Source organism: Geospiza fortis, unplaced genomic scaffold, assembly GCF_000277835.1.
Source record: "Geospiza fortis unplaced genomic scaffold, GeoFor_1.0 scaffold80, whole genome shotgun sequence".
Taxonomy (NCBI): domain Eukaryota; kingdom Metazoa; phylum Chordata; class Aves; order Passeriformes; family Thraupidae; genus Geospiza; species Geospiza fortis.
In genome coordinates, this window is record NW_005054551.1 from 568335 (window position 1) to 579227 (window position 10893).

Below are 10893 nucleotides of genomic sequence, written 5' to 3' on the forward strand. Positions count from 1 at the left end.
GAAATTACAGGGGCCCAGAGTCTGCACATCACCCAGTGGAAAAATCAGTGCCAGTCCTACAGAGCTGCTGGATCCCACACTGCTGCGTGGATCAGGAGTTACATTGACTTTAAGAATTCCCCTCCATTCCAAACTAACATTTTAGAATGCAAAACCTGAATTATGGAGTGGAACTCTGTTCTAATCATCAAATAGATGGTATCCCAAAACCACCAAACCACCAGTGGAGCAGTCCCACTCTGTTTGCTGCTGACAATCACTCCAGCTTCTGCAATGCTGCTGATTCATCAAGCAGTCCTTTGGTATTAAAGCCAAGTGTGTCCAATCTCACTTGGGGGCTGGGGGAGTATCCCCAGTCCTGTAATGAGCCATTCAGTTTGGAGTTTCCTCTCACTGAACTCAGTGCCACTGCCTCAGGTTTGTACCAGCACCACTCAGCTAAGAAACAGACCCTTAAATCCAAGAACTGTTCCAGCAGGAGTGCTTGTCCCTAAGACCTATTCAGTATTTTGTAGCTTATCTTTCCCCTTTCTTCAATTTCTTGTCTAAGGCAATAACCCAAATTATCACCACTTGAAAATATAAACTTCTGCTGTTTTCTGCTGAAAAACGATGAAGTTTCTTGCACTGTAACTACTGAAATAATTTTAAAACTTTCAAGCAAAGAGAAGTTATGGCCTTGAAGATATCACTAACATCACACAGGGCCTAATCACAGGGACAGCTCAGAGAGACTGGCAAACACCACTGGATCCATTGCCATGAGACTGCATGGAGAACTGACCAGACCTTCCATCCACTGCTGCTAAAATCACTTTAAATCAGTTCAAGGCATAAAAAACAGCTATTATCAATCATGTCCTGAAAGGTATTAACCCAGGATTTTAAGCTTTGAGATCCTGATTCCTTTAATTCTGTAACAATACTCCTAAACAATCTCTCCTGTGCATCATTATCTGACCAGTCACACTCAACACACACCAGAACACACATCCTTGGGTGAGGGTGGGAAAAGAATCCGGGACACAGAGTGAAAAACACAACACAAAATGACTGTGCAAATTACTACAAAGGAAAATAATGCCTTTTTGAGCAGAACACTTAATGTCACCACCATTCCATGATCAAGAACTGACCCATTTCACAAGAGGTATCAAAGCTGGTTTAGCTGAAAGCAGCTAAACACAGGTTTAGCTGAGAGTATTTTTTTATTATAATTATTTTTAATTCTAAAACCAAACAGTTCTTATTCCCTTCATTCCTAACACGATGCTGCAGAGAAGTCTCTGCAGCAACAGCAGCTTTGATATCTTCTGGTACTGGGAATAAAGTCCCAACAAATTAACAGACAAACAAAGGATGCAGAAAACAGGATTAAACAAGACAATAAATTACTGCATTTGAACACTTCTTAGACATGTCTTCAGCAAAGAACAAAATCCAAGTCTCTAAGTTCATTCTGAACCAACTCAGGAGTTTGCCTGGGACCCTGTTCTGCTGTCCCCAACAGGGAGACAGATCCCAGTGATGCTGGTGGCCAATGAAATGTGCATTCAGTCCAACTCTTCATCATCACTGTGAATTCTCACACGTCCAACCCTTCTCCTCCACAAACAGGTGGAGCTCCTGCCCCTTGAAGATGCTGTCAGAAGCTCACCTTACCTTCTCTTCCATTGTACCTGGCCACAGGGCTTGTACCACTGGGTTCACAGTGCCTGGCACACCTGGCAGGGAGGGGACTGGCTTGCTGTCACCTGGTTACCAACACACAGCCCATTACTGACCTGGACCTGGGAAAACAGATTTAAAAATTTGCAGCCATTTTGGGGCCTACTACTAAAACTTTGTACATAAAAATCTGGGTGGTTCAACATCACCGATAACAATTTACAAGATGGTGCCCATGAACAGTTACATTCTCCAAAAAGAGCACATTACAATAAATGTCAGAATTTTAACATGCTCTGAATTGATATAGCCATGCCATGTGTCAACACACTGGAGAATTTAAAAGCAAATTGTTACTACTGTGCCCTCAAAGCAGGACAGTAATCCTGGTCTGGTCCTTGCTTGTAGTAACTGGGCAGGGATCAGAAGACATCCATGTGGGGTCTCCATCACCGTGCACACTGGGGCCTGAGTTCTTGAAACAGTGTGTCAGGTGATTCATCTTCAAATGCAAACAATTAGAAGAAAATGACATCTTCTTTGCTGGTATCATCTTGCACATTCAACAGACTAGGCTGAGAGGGCACCAGGGGCTGAACCTGAACGTTACTGGGCTTGAAGAGGGTCGCTGAGGCAGATGAAAGTGCTTCTGGCTGAGCATCTGTAGGGCCATACAGTTCTAGAGGGAAAAAAATGGAAGAAGACACATTCATGACACTGCAGAGAGAGCCTGAGGCACTTCCAGGCACAGGCAAGTTGCCCAAGGCATACCTGGCTGGAATGCAGAGGTCTGGCTGCTTGGGAGGGATGGACTCGCTGACCTCCTGCCTCTCAGGACAGCCTCCTCTCGTCCTGCAAGTCTGGGGGGAAGCAGCTGCTTCTGATCAACAGAGGCTGAAGAAAATATTTCATAAATTAGTATTAGAGACAAGCAGCACTTCACCAATGTCACTGCTTTATGCTGGGGTCTCTGTACTGGCACCTTTACACACCCAAGAAAGCTGCAAAACAACAAAGAGTTGGTCCTACTGAAATTTTCTCTTCAGCTGTTTAAACTATGAATACTTTTCCTTGAGACCTCTAGTTCAGTTACTGGCAGACCCTTTAAATCTCAGATTTAAAACCCAGTATCACCAAGGACAGCAGAGAGAGAAAAAAATCCTTGTAGAATTCAAATAGCAAATGGCCATTTGTGCTACTTCTAACACGCAGAGCTGTGATGAACTTTTGTCTCTGCTCTCCATCTGCCTCACAGCTGCTCAGCAGCACAGCCCACTGATTCTGGTGTTACAGACTCCCAGTTTCTTAGTTTCAACAATGAAAGCAGTTCATAAAATAGCTATTCTGGATCTAAAGAACTTCTCTCTTTCAGTACACATTCCTTACATGTCACAAAACCCAAATTCAATACACAGCATTTTTGCCTCTGGTACAGAAAGTTTTGTTCCATTTTATTCTAAGATCAACACATGGGCATAACAAGCATGAAGCCCACTAATGCTCACAAGAGAATAGAGACCAATATATTAGTGGTTTATACCTTTCATATAAATTACAGAAAAACACCATTAAGCCCATTTCCACTGCAGAGACCATTATGTAAGAGCTATTAGAAATAAACTGGGGAGATGTGGCATTAGAACTTTATATTACCAGCATTTGGTATGCAGGGTAAGAGGATACAGGCTTCATTTATGTGCAAAACCATAAGCAAGTTTGCAAAAGCACTAAACTTTATGCAAGACAGAGACAGATGTTTCTGCAATGTGCCAAAACCACTCTCCCTGATCTCTCTCTCTGTTTCAGGTTTGGCCACAAGTCCTCTGTGGCAGTGCAGAGTGATGGATAAGCTTGCCAAGTCTGAATCCAGCCCAATCCTAAAAAGATAATTTTGTAACTTAAAATTACAGGCCATTCCCCTAAGCTACTTTGGCAGTGGGGCTACTTTAAGTGGTAGAGATAAAAGGGTTTTTAGTGTGTCTGTCATTGGCAAAGATCACAACTCCAGTACCCAGCAGTTAGAAGCAAAAATCACACCAGGACAGGGTGACTGCATTTTTACTTGCTTCTATTTGTGACAAAATTAGCCCCTTTCAACTGTACAACACACACAGCATCTCAATTTTGGCCTGGAGATCTGTATTTAATGACTGACTGGTGCTAAGAAAAGCACTGCATTCAATGTCACTACAACTCTGGACAGACTGCAAGAAAAGGCTAAGCCAGCCTCAAAACATTTCACTCATGCACAACAGCTTCCTGTATTTTTTTGGGTTTTTTGGTTCTGCTCTTTTTCTTTAACACTACAGTTAGACAAGAAGATTTTGCATCCAGGTTTAGAACCTCTCACCACCATTCTGTTGTGTTGGAAGTTGGAATACACAGCTCTGTTTTCAGCATTATTCCTTTGGGTTATATTTCCAATTTAAATAGTATAGACATGGAACTCCTAACAGGATTTTAGGGGGTTAAGAGATTTTAACTGCAGCGAACACACTAATAATTTGTAGCATATTAATTTCTGGGTTTCAAACAGGGGTTTAACTGCAGGGTTCTGTCTCCCTGTGATCCTGGTGGAGAATGGAAACAATTAAATGGATTTAAAACCACACATACCCGAACTGTCTGTCCTATGAGATGCTTTGTTCTTGCCACCTTTCTCCTTGCTTCCTTTTGTGAATGTGGCCAGCTTGGTGGGGATCTGCTGCTGGACTGCAGCTGGTTTCTGGATCTGGTTGGTTGCACTCAGGAGATGGATTGGCACTTCGTTCTTCAGGGAGGGCCGGTTCTCCAGGGTGGTGCTGTCCCTGCGCGCCAGCTCCGGCCGCTCCAGGAACTCCAGCCCGGCCACAGAGCTCACTCTCACTGAGGATTTGGAGCCAGCTGCAGATGGTTCCACCCCTTCTCCATTGAAGCTGATGGAATGACTGATCATCTGGCTCTGCAAGAGGAAAAAAGGCATTCTGAGGCAAACGGGGATTTTCAGCCTCTCCAGCGAGAGACCATCCCCAGCCCCAAGGGCACAAAGCACTTCCTAGTGCAGAGCAGAACAGACAAAGCCTAAAGGTTCCTGGGGAACAGAAAGAAGAGCAAGGTGTAAGTCTTTGGACACTGAAAAGAACATCAGCAGCTCCAAACTGCTTAACAGTGCACCTAGGAAAGAGCAGACTGCACGGGGTGATGACAGAGCAGAGAGAAAGCAGGACTTTCAGAATGTTTCAATGAACCAATTTAATCAGACCTCCAAATTTCTAAGAAATATTTTTAGAAATCAACTCTACAAAATGCTGTTGATGCAGCACAGCTTCTGCAATCAGACAGTTCATGAATTTGAAAACTACTCAGTCAGCCACAATTGAAAATAATTTATTGTCCATTTCTATATTTTAAAAATATATTCTCATTGCCAGACATCTGGGAGGAGCTTCACAGACACTGGTCTCTCTGAGAGTAGCCATCACCAGCTACTTCAGATGATGGTTTGAGTAGCCCAGCAAAAGGCAAAAGCAGGCTGGTGCTGCAGCAAGTGCAACCTTCATCCAGAAACAAGCAGGTTAACAGGAACAAAACTGAGAAAACCAACCCCTCACCTGGCCCATTTCTGGGGAGAAGGTGCCTGACACCGTGTTCTGCTTCTTCAGCTTCTTTTGCTGATCCAGGCGCTCCCTCTCCTTCTCCACAGCTCTCTGGGCTTCCCTCAGCCTCTCCAGGTCGTGCTGGTAGGCCTCCCTCTGCCTCTCCAGCTCTTCCCTGTCCTGGCTCAGCCTCTCCCGCAGCTGCCGCATCTCCTCGGCGCGCTCCTGCAGCTGCGCTTCCTTGAGCTCAAATTCCCTCTGCTGCCGGCTCTTCTCCCGCTCCAGGCGCTGCTGCTCCAGCTTCAGCTGGCTCTGGAGCTTCTGGACGTTCATCAGTTCTTCCCTCTGCTTTTCAAAGTTCCTCTGCTTCTCCTGCTCCAGGAGCAGATTGCCCCGGGTGGACTGCAGCCGGTACTGCTTCTCCCTGTCTGCCATGGTGGCTCGCTGCACCTCGATGTAGCTGTCCTGCTGAGATATCACAGCCTGCAGGGGGTAAAAGTGCAGCTTCAGGTTCAAAAAACATGCACAGCTAAGTAGGAGACAACAGCATCTAGCATGTGAGGTTAGAGAGTCATTTTCTCCCAGAGCATATCTTAATTCCAGCTCATACAGCCCATGGTGATTGACACGATATTGAAGAAGGGCAAGCAAATAAATTATGCTTATGTGTGTCAAACTGGATATTTCTTGCATCTAGAATTGTTAATCTGAATCAAACCAGTCAAAATATTGCTGATTACAAGGCAATTGTAACATTAAGGCAACATACAAGGCAAGATAACTTTAAAACAACTAATTCATATACACTTGTATGAACAATGAGCACAGAGAGCAGACAAAGCTCAAAGCAGGAAAAGAATTAAGTGAGCAGGAAAAAGGAAGTAATTACTTAAGAAAACAGCTCCAACACTTCCTCCAAAATACCAGGTACAGTTTCCTTGAGTCTCAGGACTAAATTCTGCACTTCACTGCAGCTTTAGGGGATATTTTCAAGGTAGCTCCTTTCCACAACTGCATACATTTTATTACATTTAGTGCCTAACAAATCTCCTGGATAGTAAATAGTGGTTTACCTGAAGACTGAAGAGCAACTGCAACAGCGTCTGTATCCTATGGACAAGCTGAAGAGGAGGAAAAAACATTAGGAACTTGAGCAGAACTCTGTTTTGAGGCTTTAAACTTTTTAAAAAACATTTTCACAGTGAAAATAATCCATGGTATCTATACAAAAAGACACACAATGGAAGCATGGCCACCAGAGTACTCTAGCACAGCAAAAGTCAATATGCAGGCACAAGGAATTTCAGTTTATTATCCTTGTGCAGATGTGAATTAGTGCCCACCAAATCTCCCTGAGATTCCACAGAGACATCTTCATCATCCTCTCTTCACCTGAACTCTTTAACCATCACTTCCCCCCGTGCCCCAGCACTGAATCACTGCACAGGTACAGACCTCACAGGGATTCAGAGGCAAGTTTGGCCAGTGAGCTGTTAACATGCTGGGTTCCACAGACATTACAAACACTGAGTTTTGGTGGTGGTTTGGTATGATTTTACATGCTATTATTAGACTATGGCTATTTGCCATTGGATTTCTTCACAGCAGGAACAACATACCTGAGACTCTACGGTGGGCTGAGCACCACTGCTGTCATCCAGCCTTGTTCCATCACTCTGTAAGGGAAACAAAACCAACATTTGTGCTAGGGACACTTGCTGGGCACTGGCAGTGCTGCCAGAAATGGCTGGGATTGCTCCCATCACTGAAGAACATACAGCAAAAATACTGAGGTCATGAGCCAAGCTGAAACAGCAGTGTGGTGATTAAAGCTGTGTTAATGGGACAGCATCAAACGAGCAAATGGAAAACTGAATTATGTTGCCTCTCAAGTGCTGAGCTACCAAGTTGCCCACAAAACACCCTTATTAGAGTTGAGTAATTTTACAGACAAAGCTGTTCCAGTCCAGCCTTGCCAGCTATGGCAACTTTAACTTTGTGAGATTGTTCTGCACCATTATCATGATGGGAAGCACAAGGAAAAGCATTTAAATCCCTCATAAGCTCAACATACAGTTTGAGATCCTTCTTCTGCATCAGAAGAGGGGTCATGGAGTTGCACATCTGAACTCAGTGCAGGGCCTCTCCAGTCCCACTGCCTCTGGTCACCACCACTGCTCTTCCTGCCACCTGAAAGAGGAGAGGAGTATGAGGAGCTCACACCAGCACAAGGCCTGGGATAACTCAGTGAGTGCCAGAACAAACAGAAAAACATGGTGACTTTAAACCAAAATGCAACTGCATGGCTTCTCCATGCTGATCCCAAGTGGAAGATCAGGCTACACTGACACACAGGGCTGCTCAAGAAAGTTTAAAAACTTGAGAAGAGCGGGTTAAGATAAATAGGGAGGGTAAGTTCAAATTACGTTATACTATTTTAAGTGAAGCAACCACAATGTCTGCATGAAAATAATCAGCTCCCAGAATTGCAAGTTCATGACATGGAAGACTGGACAGCATGAATATTGCAGTCCCTGCAGCACCACTGTGAGTGTGGAAGGAGGTAAGGGGAGATGGACCCCCTCTTGTAAAAAGGACATGACAGCTGTATGGAGCCTTCCAGAGACATCAGAATGTGCTCTAGAGATGAATAACCAGTGAAATAAGAGCCATTCATTTTTTCAATTAATGCATGAAGCAAAAATGAAGATAAATAGTTTCTGGTCCTTCCTCTTAATTCATTAATTAACTGATAAATCATCTGTGTCAAAAGAACAATTTATATTATCTAAGGATTCAGCAAACCTCTAGTGACTGTGCAGATACAAAGTGGAAAAAAGTGTTAATGACATAATGAAAGCAGACAGCTGAATTCAAAATTTCTAGGTTTTCAGGCCAGGCTTATTTTTTTTAAACAAAATTAAAGTTCTGCATGGAATTGTGGTAATTATAAAGAATGGTTACAGTAGTGCCCTTAGTATAAGACTGAGAGCCCTACTCTGCTCTCTAGTGTTGGTATCAGGAGCAAAACATGCTGGAGATTTGCTCTGATCTTCCTTTTTAGAGCCTGGTGAAGCTTCCTTATATGAGAGCCTCAATTCCTTGTTCTTATTCTCTGTACAGTAATCATAGTAAAAAGATCAGAAAAATTCTGAGTGTTCCCTTTCTTACTTTTACTTGAAATTGAGGGACTACTGTCATATCCTCCAAAGGTCTCTGCTCTCCGGGGGAGTCCTGAGCCATCCTCAGGCTGACAGGATGCACTGCCAAAGTGAGTGAAGATAAACTCCTGGAGATTTTCAGCTGGGGAAGAGGAGAACATGTCATGTAAACAGCCATGTCTATGCAGCAACACAAGTTATCAGGCTAATGAGTCCACTGTAAGTTCAGGCAGTCTGAGATATCCTCCAGTACAGATGAATTTTCCTTTGTGAGTAGCTCTGCATGACAGGCTCTTCATATGAACATGAGCTCTTCCTTAATTGCAAGTTAAGATTATCAAGTTTTGAGTGTTTGTCTTTTCTTTCCTTTTTTAAAACAGAAACTATCTTTGGGCTTATTTTCTTTGTAAACACACTATCTTTAGACAGACTGTTTTTAATAGATAACCCTCCTATAATATTACATTTCAGGATTGTGTGTTATTAGAGCACTCTGTTACCCTTTCTGAACAGACTTGTCCTAAGATTCCACTGGTTGATCCTTAAAAAGAAAACAATCCAAGCTGTGCAGGTCTTCTACCTAAACCCACAAATGCACTTCACCTTTCCTGCAGGTTGGTTCTGAGAACAAGGAAGTCTGAACCGTGTTACATAAAAGCATTATGTTATTACAGGATGATTTTCAGGGCCTGTACTTAGATCCTGGGTGCTTATCCCCACCCCAGCACCTGAGTGAATGCCCACACATTCCCACATTCCATTCACCTTCAGTCACTGCAGACTTCAGAATTGCCTCTCCTTGCAGATTCTCTGAGATATCCCCCCGAAGAAGCAGCCTGGCTCGGGATCCTTGGGAATGGTCTTCAAAGCCATTCACCTCAGACATTTCCAGATAAATCTGTTGTTTCTCAGTGAGACTTTGCAGAATCAGGTCATCTTTCATGTTCAAACGCTCTGAAGGAAGAAACAAATTCAGCCCTGCCTTTCTTGTCACTGTCACAGGACTGTGTTCAATTTGGGAGATTATCTTTGATTTTATGGCCAGAGCATCAAATGCAGAGATATAATTAACAGTTACGGAGAAAACTTATGGAGCAGACAAAGCTTATTAGACTTCCTTAGCCACTATTTCTACAGAATCTTACACCACCTTGAAAGACATATGAAGGAGAAACTTGATCTTGATAAAGAATTAGACAGCCATAAATCACAAATAATGCTGAGAAGCAGCTTGTAGAATATGTAACTAAGTCATTACCTTGAAAATCTTTTAACTTTGCAGCTCTTGCTTCAGCCAGCCTCCTCTCTGTTTCAGGTTCATTAAATGTACCTCCTTCCTCATCAGGACAGCTGTCCAAAGGAAAAGACAGATTTATGTTTGATTTGCATGTGAGATAATTTAAAACCATCTCAGGATTCAACTTGAAGCTTTTGCCTCAGTTGTGGTTTATTCTGGTTGCCAATCTTCCTCCCTTTTCCAAAGCCCTGCTGCATTTGACATCAGTGAGTGTTAAAGTCTCTGACTAGTTTTCATTTCATCTTTATCAGTGGTTTCTTCCCAATGAACACAAACAGAATTGCACACTGAAGTTTGACAAAGAAAGTTTGTGGAGAGTCGAAAGGATTTTAAAGATAAATTTACACCTGTGAGTAGAAGACAAGCAGGAAATCAGGCTCCTGCTTTCCCCCTCCCTTACCTCTCCACAGCCCTGCGGATGTGTGCCATCCAGGAATTCCTCTCCTCTTTGGAGCTGGTGTGAATTTCATACATTTCTGGTCCTTTTAAGGAAGCACTAATTAAGAACATTGCCTTTTCCTCATTAGCTACCTCTCTCACAATCAATTTTTGCAATGAGATAACTGGTGGCTTAGAGTCCTGTAAAATAAAATACAGTATATTAGATGTGTTCTTTAGGAATTGTGTTTCCCCTTTCCTGTTTATCCAGAGCCACTAGGAGCTGTAACATCATGAAATAACTCTGACCTTTTCACATGACACTTCTGATGTTGTCATTTGATCAATGAAAACATGGAATGAAGAATATGCATGTCAGAAAAAAAGAGGTCTTGATACCTGATTGAACATCAGAGCCTGTGTCAATTTAAAGATTCCCACTGAGTCCCAGGAGTCAAGAACAGGCTCAAAAAATTTTGCTCAAAAGGAGGCAACCCAAAATATGAAAAAGAAAACAAAAAACTTTAATGACACATTGTGAATTGAAAGGAGAGAAGTGTTAGAGGTTTGAAAAGAAATAAAACAGAGGTGTTAGAGGGGGTCAGACCCTGATAAAAATGACACCAGGTGACAGGTAGTGTATTGTATAATGAGGATTAACTGGATTAGCTGTCAGCCTTTGCAGTGAAAACATATTTACAGGAGGGATATTAGTTACTAAAAACCTGTCTAGGCTTCCTACAGCAGAGCTCCAACATATGCAGCCTAGAAAGTTCCTTCCCAGGATAAAGCAGCTCTTTGTGACTGCTGCACC

The 10893-nt window shown here is 43.0% G+C and overlaps 1 protein-coding gene across 1 annotated transcript in view; it reads right to left on the reverse strand.

Moving 5' to 3' along the window:
- Nucleotides 1–15: 15 nt before the first annotated feature.
- ARHGEF18 (Rho/Rac guanine nucleotide exchange factor 18) overlaps nucleotides 16–10893 on the reverse strand; it is a 46112-nt gene continuing 35234 nt past the window's right edge. The window contains 11 exon segments of the mRNA XM_031064044.1: nucleotides 16–2347; nucleotides 2440–2562; nucleotides 4285–4609; nucleotides 5259–5726; nucleotides 6317–6364; nucleotides 6863–6919; nucleotides 7318–7433; nucleotides 8415–8546; nucleotides 9170–9358; nucleotides 9663–9754; nucleotides 10102–10280. Coding sequence (XP_030919904.1) covers nucleotides 2187–2347; nucleotides 2440–2562; nucleotides 4285–4609; nucleotides 5259–5726; nucleotides 6317–6364; nucleotides 6863–6919; nucleotides 7318–7433; nucleotides 8415–8546; nucleotides 9170–9358; nucleotides 9663–9754; nucleotides 10102–10280 — 1890 coding nt within the window. The 3' untranslated portion in view covers nucleotides 16–2186.